Here is a 19,220-nt window from a genome sequence, read left to right on the forward strand (position 1 = left end):
AAGTCTGGATGGGTGGGGCTGGGGGAGGAAGGGACCCCTCTCCTTTCTGTCCCACCGGGTACGAAGTAAATACCCCCCTGCCCAAGATAACTGAGCTCCCCTCCTCCAGGAGCGGATCGGTTCAAACAAGCCGTGTGATTGGGAGTAGAACCTAGAAGGAACTAAAAACAGCTCCTATCTAGCCATGGCCTCGGCCCCTCTTCTTTCCTGCCTTACTGGTGGTTGCATGTTTGGAGAGTACCGTTTACAAGGCACAGAGACATTTGTAGCCTTAATATATTTCCTTCAATAACGTGTGACTGCAGCAGCCAGCAGAGCTTATAAAAGTGACAATAAAACTAGCCTGGCTTTGTGTTGGCTGGCGCGAGGTAAGCCTGCTAGCCAGGATGGGGCAGAGAGCTCTGGAGGGGCTGGGGCTGAGCTGTACCCGGGTCCCTCAGTGAAGGAAATGGCCTTCACCCCGGCAGCTAAACATGTTGAGTGCTGGGATGCGAGTGCTCTGGAGACCCGACCCTGGGCATCGTTCATTTCATATTGGTCCCTTTCTGGGCGGCTGCTTGCAGACTCTGCCTAACGGTCAATGCTGCTAGTGCTCTGATCAGTGCTGGGGGTGGTGAGCATGGAAAACACTGGAGTCTGCCTGGGAAGCGCTTCTCAGCTGATGAATTCCTTTTGCACATATCGCTGAGTGAATCCTAACTGGTATAAACCCTGCTCCTCCCCACCCCCCTGAAAAAATCCACCCTGGTGCTCATGTCTCTCCCCCTGCTGTAGTACTGGACCAGCTCATGGGGAGGGAACATTGCTAGTCTATCAGGACGCCCTCAATGTTCTCTGCGGTTGGAATGTGTGTGGCTTTGAAATCTGTGTTCTTGCAGGTAGGGTTTTTGGAAGAACCCGTTCCATCTGCCCAGAAGCGTGAGTGTGTGTGGGCGGGGAGTATCTAACATCTGGAGCGCAGCGTGTCACTGGAGCATCTTCCTTATGCTCCTAGCAGGAAGGAGAGGACAGAGGAACATATCGCTTAGAAATTAGCATGTGTCTGTCTGCTTCTTTCCCTGGAAGTGGAAGAGGTGGGAAACCTTGCGGGGGGAACACTTCATGGGGGGTGGCTTTCCAAGCCCTGATGAGAACAAAGCACTTTATCAGCCTTGTGCCATGAAATGCCCCCCTGTGGAGAGGGCTTCAGAGTTTGCAACAGGTGGCTTCCCATCTTCCCTCCCCAGCAAAGGAAGGATGAGAATCCGCCTGATTGGAATTGATAACCAGGCCTTTATCTCTGCCGGGTGCCTGCCTGGACATGTGGCCCGACGGCTCTGCCTTCTCATCACTTACCTGTCAGACTCCTCTTGTGTTTTGAAGGTTCCTTTGGAGAGATGGAGGAAGGTGACGACGCCCCGGCGGAAGAGAACAGCCAAGCTGAGACAGAGGGTGCCGCATCAGCCCAAAACGGATCTGCAGAGTGCGATGCCTCAAGCCCTCCTGGCAGTGAAGGTAAGTCCCGCTTTGGTGGCTTATGGCTGTGGAGTTACTGCTCTGCTTGCATGGGCTCTTGTGTTAAACCGCATATGGTGAGAGAAGCTCCCTGCCAAGGGCGTCAGTAGCCTTCCACTTAATGGAGGAGCAGGGGGTGGTAAGGCAAGCAGTAGAAGTGCAAGCCCACCAGGTCGCCCCCTGGCCAGTGTGCCTCAACTCTGTTCCGGAGACAATACCCAGATTGCTTATTCTCCAAGGCCTGTTCACTGCTTGGCCTCTAAGACCCCCTTCGAGGAAGCTAGTGAGTGTTGATTGTGATTATCCAGTGGGCACCTGAGCGGTAGCTTTCCAGGGCAGGGTGTGGGGCAAAGTAGGTGGAGTCACTCACAGGCAGCTCTGTCTTCGAGGAGCTGGGGTTCCTCTTGGCTCTCCAGTGGTTGGATCGCTGCCTTTGTTGGAGGGCTGGCTCCCCCGGCCTTTACCGGGCCACAGAAATGGTGTGGGAAAGAAGAGCATTGTGGTCTCAGATGTGCTGCTCCTGGACACCCTGTGGCTGAGAAGCGACCAGCCTGGCCTCTTGCTGGGGCTGTGTCTGAGATCCCGCCTCCCCTTTTCCATCAGGTGTCTGGGATGGGCTCCATTTCAGGGGAGTGCGAGAGGTTGTGGTGCATCGAAGAGCAGATTAACACTCAACTTAGTTACTCGTGGGGGCTTTTCCATGCTCGGCCCTCCCCAGGTGGGGAACAGCAGTCGAGCATGGGTAGCACAACCCACTCAGTTGTTACAAGACTGGCAGAATGATGCCATCAAAACTATCATCTGCAGATCCAAATCCCTGCGAGTGCCATGCTCAGCCCATCCGTGACCTGCTCCCCTCCGGCTCTGCATAAGGAGACTGCTCCCTGGTGTCAGGGGAGCTGCTAGCTGGGCCTGGGGAACATCTGTCATGGCTCAGTGACCACCACCTCCCTCCGGGCCTCTGCCCCGCAGGGTTCACAACTCCATGCAAACGCGGCGGGTGTTCGGCTCTCTGTTTGGCAATCAGCCTGGGAGGAGCAACTTCCGTGGGACCTGAGATCTGGCAAAAGGCACCCAGCCCTCCACCTCAAAATGCTACCTAACCTGACCCTCCCATCAGAAGGTGCCCTGGCACAGTAATTCTGACTTTGGTCCAGCCTGTACCCCTTTGCCCCAACTTTCACCAGTGCAGCCAGTGGAAGGAGGAGATGGGCTCTTCCTGTGTTCACTGTAGGGTCGTTTCTTGACCCATCTCTCTCTGGCAGCCTCTTTGCTTAACAGAATGGTGGAGGCAACCTGAGCTTGTATGAGGGAGGGTACTGGGAGCCAGAAGCAGGAGCATGGAAACTTGAAGTGTGATACTGACACCGAACTGACTGCTAATTGGCCTCATGGCTGCATGTCCATTTCAGCTCCTCTAACCATCCCTGTGCAGTGATCTGAGGACAGCCTCCCCTAGAGCGCACGAGCCAAGAGTAGGCATACGTCTCCAAGGGGGTGCGGGGGATGCAGGAGTGGGTGATCCGGCTAGTAGGTACAGGGCTGCATTGCGCCTCTTTAAATGGGCCAGTGCGATCTGGTTCATTGGCTAGCAGGTACAAAGTGACCCATAAAGTGGAGCCAGCCTGCAGCCGCTAAGGATCGTGGAACAGGGTCGTGTACAGCTGTGTCTCTCCCCAGTGGAAATGTGCACATGATGTTGCATGGGTGTCATGGTGATGTCACTGGAGGAAGTTGCCCCGGTTAGGCATGGATCCAGTGGCGTGATGCTTGCTACCTGGTCATTTGCTTCTTGTCCAAACAATCATGCAACATCCCGGGCTGGCAAGCAGCAATAATCTGCAGCCACACTGTAACCCATCCTGGGAGGTGACTGCATTTCATGCCAGCGCGAAGCAATCCTAGCTATATTGGGGGGGGGGGGGTGCAAAGTGTAATCAGTTAATGTTTGCAATGCCCTTTTGAGATCAATGGTGCCAGGGCAGAGCCAGACAATCTTAATAAATCCAGTCGTGCCCAGGTGTGAGGAGTACCTGAGTCTTAGATCTGATGCACATTTTGGAGAGGGTTAGTTTCCTTCCCCGGTCTGGAGCTGAAACACCCTCTCATCCCGTGCGCAGTGCAGATCATAGACACACACCTTCCTGGGCCGGACCCCCACCAGGTGGCTCTTGCAGTCAGAGTCCACAATCGCCGTGTGCTGGTGTTATTTCTTTGCAGGCACCCACCCTCCGTCAAAGTCTGAGACCTGCCATGATAGCAAAGTTTTCCAGAGATCGATGCCACTGGAAGATTCTGGCCTCTGACTTGGCAGTCAATAAAACTGAGCACTTGCCCCATAGATAAAGGGAAGGAAAGCTCCCCGGGGAGGAGACCTTGAGCAAAGGGAGCAGAATGTTAATCTCCTGATAATCTTCCCAGATAAGGGACAGCTAGCATGGTAGGAGAGCATGAGCTCCTCCAAGCCAGCATCTTGTCCATGACCCTCTGTATCTCTTCCTCTCCATCCTGTCCCTGCTGAATGTGGCCATGGGTCATCCACCAAGCGCGATGGTTGTTGAGGTGGTCTTGGGGCGGGGGGGCGGGTTGTTGAAGGAGGCTCCTTTTGAGGCAAAGTGGTTTGTTGCTGGCAGACTTTGCTCCCCGCTGGGCTGGGCTGGGCTGACAGAGGAAGCAAATGGCTCTTTATCTGATTGGGGAGCTCTGTGCAGTTCCGAGGTTGGGGGGTTAGGGAGCTGGAAACTCAGCCAGAGAGCTGCACCTGGCACTAGGCTGCTTTGATTGAAAAGGTGATAGTGCAGATACCGCCGAGCAGCAATAACGGCCACGAAAGCTTTCAGCGAGATGGATAAAAATCAATATGCCAGGCACTTTGATTTATAGCCAAAAATAATAGGGCTTTTATACCCAGTGATTGATTTATTTGATGTTAATCATCCCGCTTATCACCTGTATTAATATCGCCAATGCCAGTGACGTCACCCAGGGGCGTTCTTTATGGCGCCTATCGATTTGGGCTTTGCAGTGATTATCCGCCCTGGACGTGAAGACAAACATGCACTTTGGGCGCTAATCTGTCGCACTGTCATATGCAGATAGGCTTATCGGCACCATCTTTAACAGCAGTTAATGGAGAAAATAATTGTTATCAAGTTGCTATGTAGACACCACAAATAGAGCCATGCCGGGAGCTGTATTTCAACAGGCTCCCTGACATGGGGCCCTTGGTGGGAGGAAAGGCAAGGAGGTTCCTTTCCACAGGTTCTCTCAGGCTTTTGAATGTTAATAAGAACTTCCAAGTCCATAGAGAAGGAGAAAGGGGTCTCTGCCTCGTTCTGAACTGGCAACTCCTGCTCTGGGAACTCAGGGGGAAGGTGCTGAAATCTGCACAACTGTCCATCCAAATGCTCACCCACTCTTGGTTTGCTCTCAGGCGTATAGTATCAGTCTCTCCTCTTTTTGCATGTGTCGCGTGCTTGAATGCTCCTCTGGCATGATCAGGGTGGACATGAAATTTACAAACACCGGCACGTCCGCCAATCCCTCTCCTTTAGCTGAAGGCCTTGCTCCCACCTGGTTAGTGTTGTGCGATATCACTCTGCTTGGGGCAGCTGGCAGGAGATGGAGGGTCAGGTGTTGGCCACGTGCCGTTGCACAGTTGCATTAGTGGGCAGTATCTCACTGGTTGCATGTGTGCAGCTGATCACTATTCCTGGAGTATGTTTTGCTAATGCAATTCTAAAAATCTTCCCCGAGTCGCTCTTAAATCCACAAATGCCAATTCTTCCTGCCCTGCTACACCTCCCTCCCCCACACACCCATCCCTTCTCACTTTCTCCCGTGTTGGCAATGCTCTTCTCTGGATCTACGGGGAAGTTCCCTTGCATGCGTGGATAATACGAGTCCATTCCAGGTCCTTTCCCATTTGATCTGCCAGTGCACATCAGTCCTGACCCCACCCCATGCTGTTGCCCAACCCCCACTTGTTACTCTAATCCTATCTCCCAGGCTGCTGCTCACCACCCCGCTTTGCCAGTACTCCTCTGACCTGGGTCCAGCCCTCCGTTGTGTTCTAGTCACAAGGCCCCATTTCGCTTGCCCCATACACGAGCATGCTGCTACGTCAGTGGATGCTGCCCTTGCAGGACTCTCCCGGAACAGCTGAGGTTTGACCTGGGGCATGTCCGCTGTTCAAGTGGTTGGCTGTGCCCGCAGCAGGAACTACCAGCCATGTCTATTTGCACAGCAGCGGGGTTGCGTATGGACTAATACCCACTTAAGAAGGGTTTCAAGATGGCTGCTATTCCCTTGTTCACAATTAGGAACCCAGGAGTCCTGGATGGACAGGCTCCCTCCTGCTCGCTTGCACTGGGAACACCTGCAGAGTAGACAGGAAGGATTGGGGTTCCTGTCTTGGCATTTTATTAGTATTGTCGGTATCTTAATGCTTAGGAGACCTCCATGGATCAGGCGCTAGGTGCTTTACAAATGCAGAAGAAAGACAGTCCCTGCCCAAGCAGCTTCCAATCCAAGTACAAGGCAAGAGGCGACCAATAGGGATGGACCAATGGGGGAGCACAAGGAAGCCAGAATAACAGGCTGTGGTCTCGGCGCACCAGCTGCCTAACCATTGTTGAGTTTTTTGTAGGCTTCGCTGCAGAGAGCAGAGGCTTGAGGAGAGATTTGAAGGGAGAGGATGAGGTGGCTTTGCAGGTGTTTACAGGAAGCCCTCCCCAAGCGCAGGGGGCAGCCTGGGAGAAAGGATGGAGGGGCTTGTTTGAGAAGGTAGCAACTGGGCGATGGAGGCTGGCGTCATGGACTGATCAGGATTGAGCTTGGAGTTTGAGAAGTGAACGAGAGATGAGTAAGGTGGGGCAAGGCCATGAAGTTCTACTCCGTGAAGAACATCCTCGGGCGTCACTTGCTGTTGTGTCCCGTCTGTGATGGCCCTTTTCCGCTGGGCTTTTGGGCTGGCTGAGGAGTCCCCAGCATGGTGGGAAGTTGTAGCTGACGTTCCTCTTGAGCTTGTATGACACGGTAACAGGCCGTTTCTTCCATTCCAGAAGCCGAATCCAGAGAAGCCTCGGAAAGTCCGAAGGAGTCAAAAAAGCAGGAGCCTGGAGAAAATCCGCAGGAGCTGAATCCATGGAACGGGCCAGGTAAATCCCCCCCCATCCCCAAAACATGTCCTCTGCCCCTTCCTGAACCCTGCGGGGAGGGAGGGCTCAGCAGCGTGTAGCCCCACTGTGCTGTCCCTGCAAGGAGCATGTCTTACGCTGTCTTCCAGCTGAACAATGCTGTAGCTCAACCTCAGATGGAGGCAGCGGCCAGCCTGGCTGCCGCGTTTGATGGCTTTGACTTTTCTCTCATGCTGCTCATTGTCTCTGGGCTCTTCCTTGGTCGGCCGCTCATGTATGACCAGGCAGATATGAACGTCTTGAATGTCAGTGTCTTCCCGGGCCACTTGCCTTTCAAAGGGCTCGTGGAGGCAGCTGGGAGCAGCTCAGCTGGCAAGTGACCTTTTGGGAAGAATGGGTGCCATGTCTCAGGAGGTCTGGTCACACAGTGACACTGGGGTGACAGCTGGAGGGCGTGGGGAAGCGGGTGAGCAGTCTCCTGATGTCAACAAGGAAACCTGAATAATGTTCCATGGGGAGGAAAACCCAACCCCTCCAACCTCCTCCAACACGCACAGATTTAGTAATGAGCGGGGCAAGTTACAAACTACTTGAATGTGTGGCCCAAGAAGTGTGGGTGTTGAGAGAAATACACCGTCAATGGTGTATTTAGCCATTGTCGGTAGCAGAGATGCGGGATCTGAGCACCACCAGACTTCCTGCATCTGAAGGAGGGGAGAGGGTTGGAATCTGAATTCCAAATCCGAATGCCACATTTGTTGTGCCCCCCCGCCCTAATATTCCTATATTCCAAGGCCAGAAGGGACCACTGTGATCAGATTAGTCTGATCTCCTGCAGAACGCAGGCCAGAGAACAAAGGAAGCACAGCCAGCGGCCTAAGCCTGGGATTGAAGCAGGAGCTGCATTCGCTCCCCTGTTCTGTAGCTTCAACTCATCTGTGGTGTGGCTTGCATGCTTTGTTGCCTCCAGCCTCAAAACAGGAGTCTTCGATCCTAAAAGAGGCTCAGAGCAGGGTAACAAAGGAGGTTGGGGTCTGGTAGGACTTGTGCATGAGTTACAAACCTCAGGATTTAGCCAGGAGAAAGGAAAGAGTCAGAGAGGATACAGGTCCTGGTCCTGGCCCTTAACAGAAGATTATGGGGCCATTTGATGACATGGTGAAGGACAGTATATTTACCACTAATAGGACTAGATGTAAACTTGCAGCCAACCTGTGGAACTCACTGTTGCAGGAGAGCAGAGTCAGATACTGTTGCAGGAGCCAATACTGCAGCTGGATTTCTTTTGATAGGACTTGAATAGCTTTTAATTGTTTATTATTTGTATTAACGTAGTGCCTGGGTTATAACTCCATGCTAATATCACGCTGAAGATGCTTCAGGGTGGGAGCTAGGTAGCATGTGGTGTCAGGAAGGAGGAGTTGTTGATATACAGAATTGCACGCGTGGCAAGGTGATCCAGGGATAACGTTTTTTTCCCTTCCTCTGGAAAAAATCATCCAGCGCTGACCGCTACGGGACTGGATTTGCGATACCAGCTCTGGCCATTGGTCTACGTTCCTACACAGTCACAGTGGGGCTTTGATAGCATCATGGCAACCACAAGAAGAGAGCTAGAGTGGTTAGTGATGTTATCAAAACCCCAAGAAGTGTCTATAGCCGTATATCGCCATCTTCCTGTCTTGTCATCTCTGTTTTTTGAGTCTGAATGTCTTTGCATGATGGCTGCCAGACGGTACAGTGCTGTGCACGCTATCTGGGCCCTTGGTTGGCCTATCGCTGTGGTATCTAGAAACCAAGAGGAAGACACAGTCTCTTCCCAAGGAGCTTGGCTTGGTAACGTTTGGCCATGGTGCCCAGGTGGAAGGTCCCCTTCCCCAAATCTGGGTGAGTATCGCTGTAGACCTGACACTTTAACAGACGTGCAATATGTGTGGATATCCTCCTTGAGACCGAGAGGACCATTGGGCTGTCTTCTTTGTAGGTGAAGATGCTCCAAATGTCATTTTATGTCTCCCTTATACGCCCCAGTTTGTCTGGGCACCGCAGGCAGTGGTGTCACACTCCTATCTAGCGGAGCTGGGTGGGATGGGGTGGGGATAGGCTGAGGGAAGGGAGGGGAGAGCTGCAGAAAGAGAGATGTTAGGTTGGGTTTTTAAACAAGGAGAACTGGGTTTCCCTCCCCTCTCTGCTCGAGCCCTCGTTGCATGCTGGGAAGGGGTGACCTTGGGGCTCGATTGCTATCGTTTTGACTTTGGACCCCTGGCCCTCTGGGGAGAAGGGCCCGGGAAGCTCTTGGCTCTGTGGTTTTGCCTGTGTGTGCCTTATTAATCAGGCCCTTCCTCTCTTCCCTGGGTGCCACCCATGGCAAAGACCACCTGACGGAGGACTGGCCTCCGGCCCCTGCTTAGGGCTGCCTGGCTAAGGCGGGGCCTGTCGGACACATTGGAGATTGTCCCGGCTCTGCTATTGAAGCAGCTGGGAAACGCCGAGTGCCAGGGCACATGTGCAGCTCCCATGACCCCGTCGCCAGCAGCTTTGCCTCATCTGGTGAAATACGCGCTGGCGACAGGCTCCGTGGCACTGAGCAGGGCCTAGCCCTGCCTATCCCTTCTAGGGTACAGACGTTTCTCTTGGTGCAAAGCGACCAGGAGTGTGAGTGGTGGGGGAGCGCTGTGGCAAGTCTGGGAATTAGTCCTGCCACCTTCCCTATGGGGCCATGCCCATTGGGGATGGGAAGGGCCTGGCAGAGCGCCGAGCCCGTCCCTTGGCTGGGGCAGGAGAGTTAACCAGCCTCCTCCCCCCCATGAATCTCTCTGCTGTTTGCTGCTGATACTGTCAGTGGTCCCCTCCCTCCCCCCCTTCCCCTGTTTAAACTCATCAAGGAAGGGAAATGTGCTCCAGTTGATATCCCTGGCCCTTCCTGGATGCGTTGGCAGGAAGTATCTGTGCGGCTTCCACCTCGCCAATCTCCTCTTTATCTGCTCCCTCCCACCCCGGCCCTTTGCCCTAGTGACCATGGAGGGAGGCGGAAGAGAGGTGACGTGATGTGTTCTTTTTCTCTGATCTCTCATCCTCATTAGCCTAATTGCTAATAAGCAGCCTCAGCCCAGGCTCTTCTGCCTCTTCCTTTTGCAGCACTGCTTTCCAGCCAAGCAGCTTCCCCGCTTCCTATCCCCCCATATTCGGATCCGCTCTCCTCTGGCTCACTGGTCGCCTGGTGGAATGATTTGGACGAGGGAGGTCAAGAGATTGTGGGGGGGAAGCAGCATGATCAGGACCCCTCCAAGCCAGGGAATAAAAAGCAAGGTATTCCTACTCCACCCATGTCCCAGCAGTTGGCAGTGCCAGGGGAGATAATTAAGGGGTTGGATACTTAATTTAATAGGGTTATTGTCATTGTATTTTCCACAATACCTTTAGTAGCTTCGTCTCACTGCTCAGCACCCCTTAGGAAGCTGGGAGATCAAATCTCCCATATAATTTTCCTCCACAACATGCCCTGGGCAAGCTGGTCAGGTTCCCCGTGAGTGCCATCCTGGGAATGCTGTTTTGTGACAAGATTGCTGGCTGGTGCTGAGCCGCTCACCTTGGGTTTGTTTTTGTAGGGTTGCTTTTGAGTCCTGAGCAGAGTTTGGGGCTCAGAGGCATGTGTGTGCGCGCACACTTGGCGTTAGGGGCTAGAGCGCTTGTCACTTTTATGCTGGGAGGAGAATGATCCACAGTGTGGTGGGGCCGCCCGTTCTGGCATGGAGCGGGCGGACTGACCCAGGAAATCCCTTCTGGTCCTATGTCCCTAATTACGCTGCATACAAACGGATCTAAAAGGAGTGGGCCCCACACTTGGCCCCAGCATCACTCTCCAGCTGCCTGAGAGGCCGAAGCGGCAATGAAATGGAAGAGGCTGGGAGCCACCTTGCATGTCGTCTTTCAGTCGGCTGAAGGTGTGCGTGGAAAGTTGCACCGCTTTCTCGTCTCCCTCCCCCGCCCTCGCCAGAGGGAGTTATTTGCATTCTTTATGTAAAAGAGATTTTATTATCACCTTCTCCCAGCCCATCTCTATTCTGGTAATTGGAGTGATATTAATTTCTGTGTGGCTGGGAGTTGATGGCAGTCCGGCGATGCTGGAGCGATAGGGTGTTCCTTTCGAGCTAACCGCCGCGATAGGCCGTCTATCAGCCTCCGTGCAGGCACTGCACTTATCAGGAATAGAACTGGCAAAAAGGGAAACTTTGAGCAGCCTGAATTTTCTTTTTATCTGGCAGGATCCGCCACATGTCAGCAATGGCAGCTGTGAAGATGCAGTGTGAAGGGGAAGCGGGGGAGCGGCTCTGCTCCCAGACGCCTTTCTTTGTGCCTCTCTGGATCTCGCTTCTAATCTACTCCACGCGAACGTCCTTTGGGAATTGTGGGGCTTGGCGGGGGAGGGGATAGGTGTCTCCCTGGATCGCCAGGGTGAGCTGCACCTGGGCACTTGCTGTAGCAGCATCACTTTCCCCTCTGGGATTGTCACGAAGGAGGGCGGCAAAGAGGCTAGGCAGCTCGCCGTCATGCCCCGCTTGCTGATCCCTCAGCCACCTCTCCGTGACAGAGGAGACGTTGCCTGTGATGCTAAGTCCTGGGGGACGGCCGGAGTATGAATTTACTTTGAAGGAGGCCGTGTAACGGAATGACTCCTTTCAAGGAGATGCTGTCGGGTGACTCCCAATTTACTGAATGCGACTGAGCTTCGCTCGGGAAGCCCCCCGAAGAACCTATTTCCAGGATTGTTTTAAACATACCAGTTCATGGCTTGTGTAACTTGGGCGGGGGAAAGCAACATGTTTTTGCAGGGCCTACAGAAATGGCTTCCACTTGGCTCTGGGCGCAAACAGCTGGCTAATGAGGTGTCCACATTTTAATCAATTTCCCCCCTTGTGTAGAATCATGGAACTCTGCTGAGATGGGCCCCTGGCTGAGGGAAAGGGCTTCTCTGTGCCACAGACTGCATGGCTATTGGTCACTGATTGTGGAGAAGAGATGGCTTGGCCCTGCCGCAACCTTGTTGGGAGTGTCTCAACTCCACCCCCTAGGCTGGCTAGATCTTGCTGCCTCCATGCACGGGCAGAACTTCCCATCTGCCTGGGAGCATTTCTCCTCCCACCCTTGTTGACTTGGCAGACCTGGGCCTCTTGCATAAATGGCCACCAGGTGACAGCCCCATCCCCTCCCCTCTAACATGCAACATGGGCTTTTTGAGCAAAGGTGGGCTGCGAGCCTACATGTAAGGGCCATACTTGTAGCTGGACTCCCCCGCCCCCATCTGCCTGGGCAGCTAATGGCACCTGTCAAACTGGCCACACCCCCATTCTGCGTGGGCCAGTCTTGCTAGAGATGCAAAGGTTTGGACCCCCACTTACTTGACTGGCACATGCCAAAGGGGGGCATGGTCCAACTCAACTCAAATTTGGGAGAGTGTGAGTATAAAACTTTGGCTGCAGAGTTGGGATCTGAACTCCCAGCATGCAGGGCAGATCAGATTTTTAACATAAAGACAGCAAGCATGGACACTTATCTGCATGCCTTCACCCCCTTCTTTTCCCCCTCCCCCTCATTTCTATGTAAATTTTGCCCCTCGTTAGGAATTCACAATTGCCACTGCAATAGTACTCAAGTTGTCCTAGGCGATACACAGAGTGAAGACATAATCAGTATCACCATCCCCTAGCATTTAAAAGCAATCCCCTTAAAATCATGAGATGGGCTTTAAAATCAAGATCAGTTTTTTTTAAAGGGGGATTCCTTTGATCTCCCTTCTGACTTTTGGTCCTTTGGGGTGCACTTGAGGGACATTTTCAAGCTTCTCATTGAAACCATGAGACCTGGAAACTTTTCCTCTCTTTTAAATGAAAGCTGGGATTGCCAGAGACATAGGAGTGGAAGGGACCTCCTGGGCCATGAAGTCCAGTCCCTGCTATCTCAGATAATCCTGTTCATAAACTTATCAAACTCCATCATCAAGCCAGGCAGGGGTTGTTTGGGAAGCTGTTCCAGAACCTCACTCCTCTGAGGGTTAGAAGCCTTCTAATTTCCTGCCTAAATTTATTCATGGCCAGTTTATCCTAATTTGTTCTTGTGCCAACATTGTCCTTTAGCTTCCAGGGTTGTTGTTCTTCCCTAGTGTTTACCCCCTGCTGTATTTATAGAGCACAATCCGATCCCTTTCAGACTGTGTCTAGCTAGGCTAAACAAGCCACGCTCTCTTAGCGTATGTCTAGGCCACAGAAAAACACCTGCAGTAAATGAGTCTCTGAGCCCGGGTCTACAGACTCAGGCTCTCACTAGAGCACGAAAAATAGCAGTGTCGGTATTCCTGCTTCGTCTCTAAAGCCTGGTGAGGGGGGTGAATATCCGAGCTCAAGCGGGAAGATCTATCCAGATATTTTTAGCACCGTAGCATGAGCCCCACAAGCCCGAGTCTGTAGACCTGGACTCTGAGACTCGCTGCTGTGGGGTGTGTTTGCAGTGTAGAGGTCCCCAAAGTATCCTCCATAAGATTGGCTCTCCATTCCCCTGGTCACCGTAGCAGCCCTTCTCTGCACCTGCTCCAGTTTGTGTTCCCCTTTCCTGAACATGGCTGGCTGGATTAGTACCCATTTTCCACATGAAGGATGGATTTAAAGCTTTGGCTCTCAGAGAGATGTAAAACCCTAAAATCACAAATATCGTGATAGAATCACGAGAGTGGGCGACTCTGTTCTCCCAGCTTCATAAGGGTGGATTTTGCCCCACAGCTGTTCAAGTATCCCGGAGATCCCATTTGAAGGGGCCGTGTCAATGCATTGGATCACTCAGTTTGAAAGCGTTTGAAACACCCAGCATGCTTTCCCCCTGTTGGTGTTTGTGCTGTTTGTTCACATCGCCTGTATCTCTTTGCTCCACACCTGGAGCCAGACGGGTCAGTTTCAGTTCCTGTTTCTGATGCACTAGGCACAACTGTTTCCAGCCCTGCAGGGGTTAAGCTTGCTACTGTCCATTTAGCTTTTCCCCTTCCCCCTCTGCCACCTACTCATGTGGGTCCATTTTTGTTTATGAAGCAGAGCAGCTGCCAGCAGAGGGGAAGCCTGGCATCTGACCTGGTGGAGCTGCCTCTGAAGTCTATAGAAGTTCCCCATTGAGACCTCACAGGATCAGGCCCATATATCCCTTCTTCACGTGACCCAACAGGTTCATTTCTTGCTGGCCTCCCTTCTGCTAGGGAGAAGGGGTCCCCTTCCCTCCCACAACACACACATACACTCTCAGCATTGGCTGGCAGGGGTGTAGACTTTTCCTTCTTCCTGGAAGGCTGATCCAGGGCCCATTCTTTGGACTCAGGTGAGCATGCTCCATATGGTCAGTTTTCTATGGCTCTAGGGACCTGCAGCTCATTCATGAGCCTAGATCTTCCCTGTTCTTCATTCCTCTGTGTCTAGGCAGTGCTCCTCTCCCATGCCCTCATTTGGATTTCTCCCACTCTGCTCCTCCTGGTCTTCTTTCTGGTGTTCCCCCCGTCCTCCCCTGTTTAATTTCTCTAACCTGGTAGCAGGTTGGATACCCTCCTCCCATCCACTTCCCCTGGGCTGATGGAACGCCTCGCACTGGGTTGTAGAGTTCCCTGTGCACTGGGGGGACCCCTTCCCAAGGACTCCTTCCCAAAGGACCCCTTTACCTCCTTGGTAATTTCTCGCACGGGCTGTGTGACGTGCCGACTGAACGTGAAAGGCAGGGGAGAAGGAATATTTTTATCTTTGAAATGACCTTGTTCGCTGGAGGTGGCTGGCTGCTTAAAATTCTGATATGCAAATAGCTGATAGCTATAATCTATAATCCTCAACTGGGGAGCATTTACAGAGGTACTGTGCCATTTCATTTTCCTCCTATTTTGTAGGCTGGCTCTATGTGCTGACCCATAGTACTCCCTACTCAAGTCCTGACTGGCCAGCCAGCTTATTGCCCATTTCAAAAGGAGACCCTCCTCCTTCATGGTGGGAGGATTCTGCTAAGAGGAGTGGGGCAGGAAAGTAGCTCCTACCTGGGATGGGCAAGTGACTTCACAAATTGCTGCCTTCGATCGCTAAGGCTTAATCTCTAGTCTGACTTCGCTCCTTGTTAAAAATAGCTTCTAGCCAATCTTGTGAGAGAATAAGGTGCATGGGTCTGTTTTATGCTGATTTTCAGATTCAGTAGCCCCCTTCCAAAGGATCAGATGCTCTCACCCTTCCCTTCCCTTTCTTCCTACCCTGGTCCTCTGAGGCACCATGCCCAAGACTGCCCCCTGGCAGAGCCTGTTTTTTTAATTCCTTAATACCCCAGAAGGAGGTATTCAGAGATTTGAAGTGCTGGAGAGACAACCCCCATCTCTTAGGCTTTATCTGAGTTCTGTGTGTATATTTCAGCATGAACGCAGCAGGTTGGAGTTCCACTGGGATGGAGATGCAGTCCTCGTGCATCTATAGCTGTAGCTAGATGCTAATCCAGGCACTGCATCCAGTTGGCCAGAACTTGAAACCCTTCTGGTTCTGGGAGATCTGGTGCAGTAATGATCAGACCCCAGAGCAGGCCGGCCCGTAAGCATCTCATCCCTTTCCTTGGTCCATGAACATGTACTATAACATTATGGAGCACCATTGGTGACCCCATAATCAGCGGTGTAGCTAGCTTTAGACCTCCATTCTCACTGCACCCAGCTTCCTTAAATCTTTGACTGTTCATGATTGGCTAAGAATAGTGCACACTGGTACTCATCACTAGCACACCCTGCTTCTGTCACCCAGTCCTCTCCCGGCTTTTAGTCTTTTCATCTCCACCTGTCATCTTTTGTCTTCCAGTCTTTTCTCTCTATAGGGCTGGAGCTGCCACTTATTATGGGGGAGGGTGTCACTGAGTCTCGTTCCTCCCCCCTAATGTCTGGTTAATCTGGGTTGTAATCTAATCTGAATTAGATACTTGTCAGAAATGGCATTGTTCTGCCACAGAGCGCGGGTAGCTGTACCTCCTTGTAACCCATGATACCAGTACTTTAGTGTAAAAAACAAAGGCAATTCCTAGACCAAACCCTTCAAGATTGGTGTAAAATCACATCCTTGATATTACCGAAAAGCTTCACTGGCAAATTGCTAGTAATTGCAGGGCATTCATGGTTTTTAAGTTGCCACAAACAGCCTTACTCTGACTCTGTAACGCCATCTGCCTCTTCCACCCTGCGTAGAGTAGTTTTAATAGCCCCCGATGACCTTCCCCTTCATCTTTTGATGTACACTGGGTACCACACGAGACTAACTACCCAATTCCCTTCCTGCAAGGATTCAGAAACTGCACTGTGAGGTTGCTTCTAGAACCAAACTTCCAGGTACCTTTCTTAGGGGAAGTGGGTGAGAGTTAAGGTTGTTTATGGAACTGGTTCAGGCATCAAGGTTGCAGAGAAGTAATAAGTTTTTCCCCTCATTCATCACCAGGCTAAGCTCTTTATTGGCAGTCTTCTGCAACCCAGGCTAGCTCAGTGTCCAAGTATTTACAGATTTACTGTAGCAATGGCTCTGCTGCCCCATTCAGGTCTGGTCTGTATCGACTGCACTAAAGACTGCCAAGACATAATAGTAATTTAGGGATGATGAGTGTCTCGGTGATTGGAAGGGCTCCGTGCTCTATAATTAGCCTCAACAACAGAGAGACGGCCGCGTACGATCCCTTGCTGCACTGGCGCTTGGCTGAAAGGACGCTGTTGCCATGACAAGTCATACTGGGAAACCCCAAATTCATACTAGAGTTACTGAAATTGCTTTAGATCACACTGATTAAACTGCCCAGACAAACAGTTGCAAACCACCGTGCAATAGAAGCGTGTGCGTGGAATTACCAGAGATACACAGGCAGCCTGGGTAGTTGCATGTCCAAAATGGTGGGGGACTACCTAATTGGCTCTTTGCACACCTCGAGTACACACTCTGTCTACCCAGTCCCGGTAGCTCCTATTTGCACATGCAAATGAATGCACTTGTGAAACCCCGCCCCTTCATCTCTTGAAATCCTTCCATGTTTAACTTGTGCTTGCAAACTTTTTCTTTTTAAAATTTTTTGCAGGGCGCTCAGCTTGGGCAGTGGAACTAAGCTTCTTGCTGCTTGTGCCCTAGTTCATCGTGGGTGTGATGGGGACGACATTCCCTGCCCCCCACACTGTCTCCCCTCTACTAGCCCCATGTTATTTTTCGTTCCACTTTTAAAATCTCAAATGCACTATTTATTTGGGGAGGGAAGGGTTAACAAACCTTTTCCTTCCACCCCTCCCCCCCCTTTTTTTTTAAGTGCTCTAAATCTGGGTCTTAAATAGTTTGGTAGTGTCTCTTTAAGGGACTTAGCGCCCACCACCACCACCCCCAGCAAGTTCTCTCGGCTGGGCGGTGAGTAATCTGGAAGGCAAGCTCGCCCCTCTGGGGTGGGGGTGTACTGGGGAAGTGTGTCCAGCGGTGCAGATGAGAAATAGGGGAGGGAGATCTAACTGTGCCAATGTCCCAGGCCGCTGCCTCCCAGGTGTTGAGTGGGGTGGTCCCGTAGCCCAGACTCTAGCTCGAAGTCTCTCCAACAGCTGGACAGAGGGAGAGACCTCTGGGAAGTGGAACCCTATGGCCTAATGCTCTGCCATCTTCACTGGCTTCCTGAGTTTTGTTCACTCTTCCCTGTCTCCTTTGCTCCTTCCCCAGGTGTGGCTGGGCAGAGGGGCTGGGACGGGCTCCTTCTGCCCTCTCAGCTGCAGAGGGGCCAGGCAGCAGCTAGGAAGGAATCTTCCTGGCTCAGCCCCCAGCAGAACATCTTAGGGCTTGATAGGTGGCTGGAGGGTGGAGATCAGCAACCGGTCGGAGCACACGTGGAGCAGGCGGGGGGGTGGGAGAAGAGGGAGGGGGAGCAGGTTGCCATAAGCTTGAGGCCTCTCCCAGGAAAGCCATGGCACACCCCCTTTCCCTGCACTGCCCAAGGTGTCTTCACGCCCGCCTGCTGCTGCAGCAGCTCTGAGCCCGGCACAGGAGCGATTCATTCGAGGCTATTACGGGAATGTCTCCGATGCAGGGCCGATCGATACTCCAGCCTTCCGCAGAATAATGGGTGCGCTCTGCAGATAGATCAAGGTACCTGCCCCATTCATATACATGCAGCCTCTGGCCCCCTTCATCACGGCAGCCGCTTGACCCCCACAAATACCAATCAGCCCTGTAAAAAGGGAGAAGTAATTGAAAACCTCAGCCACCCCTTCCCCCCACCCTCCCTAAGCTGTAACTCTCCCTATTCTTTATTGTCTCGCTTCTACTTTATGGGCTCTTGTCTTTCAGTTTGTTCCCCATCAAAGATTTAAGTATATCTGCAGCCTTTGGGCCTTTTAATGCTGGCTCGTTTGTTTGGTTTTATTTGCCTCTGTCCCCGGGTGTTCAGTAAAGATTATTCACTGTTAGTTAGAGAGTTGGGGTGGCACATTCCCCAATGCAGCTCTTTGGGAGTTGGTCAGCTAGGGCCAGCCGGGTGGCTCGTTTCCAGGTGCCAGACTTTATTTCTGCCTCCCAAAGGTTGACCTGGAATTAGCAGGTCTGTGTGTCTGAGAACTTTCAGGCAGAAGGTTGGAAATGCAGCCACTTCTGCGGTGGAACGCGGGAGCGATTTGAAAGCGCACAGCGACACCGTGGAACAGTGCAGGACGGGAAGTGAAGGAGAAGATTGTATCAGACTGAACATGCAAGCAGACAGAGTGGGATTGGGGTGGAAAAGCAGGGTCTGTGAAAACTGCCACAACGGTAGGTAAGTTGTGGCTCAGTTTTACATCTCACTTGGAAGCAAGCTCCTGCCTTACTGTGGTACTCCTCTTGACAAGCTAGGGCCTTTAGATCAGCATGGACACAGAGCAAGTTGCGTGTTCCTTCTCCCACTCCCCCTCCCTCCCCAGGAATTAGGGCAGTTTCCTTCATCTTTTTGAAAGGCTCCCAGGGACCCCCAGCCCAACCCCGGTTAGCTTCTGTTCTCAGGCCGATCCCATCCTCATGATTAGAGGAGTGTCTTGTCCTTTGCAGTGCCAGCTTCTTGGCTGGTTGGGGAGCTGGTCCCCAGAGCCATTCCATTTCTGTGCCTTCCGGAAGCCCATGTCTCTTGCCATCTGCCCATAGACTCAGGTGGCACGGAGCATGGCAGTGTCTGCCTCTACCCGGAGCGGGGGGGGATATAAAAATCCCCTCTGGGCTGGGATGTTCTGACATCTCCGAGCAGCTCCAAAGTTGGTGGGGATCCAGTGGCAGGGGTTGCCGGCTGCTCCCAGAAGAAGGGGGTTTGACTCTGCGTCGCCCAGGAGCTCTCAAAGCACAGGTCTGAATGGCAGCTGCTAGCCCAGGGAGCCCCATGCTTCGAGGAGCACCTGAGAACATGTGTCCGTCTGTGTCTCTCTGACTTTCATGCCCGTGGGAGGAGCAGGGCTGTCCGCCCTGGAGAGCGAATGGTGCCCACAGAACCTGCCAGATTTGGACAGCTTTGTCCACCTCTTCAGCCTGCCCCGAAAGCGTTCAGGATCCCAGGCCTGTATGCTCCTTGGCGTCT

General features: G+C 52.5%; 1 protein-coding gene across 7 annotated transcripts in view; it reads left to right on the top strand.

Moving 5' to 3' along the window:
- Nucleotides 1–19,220, top strand: part of ZFPM1 (zinc finger protein, FOG family member 1) — a 118,227-nt gene that overhangs the window by 46,850 nt on the left and 52,157 nt on the right. For 4 of the 7 annotated variants that reach the window (XM_043494821.1, XM_038368812.2, XM_043494823.1 and 1 more), the window contains 2 exons: nucleotides 1,363–1,494; nucleotides 6,558–6,653. In XM_043494821.1, the coding sequence (XP_043350756.1) occupies nucleotides 1,363–1,494; nucleotides 6,558–6,653 (228 nt within the window). Of the gene's footprint in view, nucleotides 1–1,021; nucleotides 1,074–1,362; nucleotides 1,495–6,557; nucleotides 6,654–19,220 lie in introns of those variants that run through there. The other 3 variants (XM_038368813.2, XM_038368817.2, XM_043494822.1) reach the window with 3 other exon arrangements.

The sequence above is a fragment of the Dermochelys coriacea genome, chromosome 12 (assembly GCF_009764565.3).
Source record: "Dermochelys coriacea isolate rDerCor1 chromosome 12, rDerCor1.pri.v4, whole genome shotgun sequence".
Taxonomy (NCBI): domain Eukaryota; kingdom Metazoa; phylum Chordata; order Testudines; family Dermochelyidae; genus Dermochelys; species Dermochelys coriacea.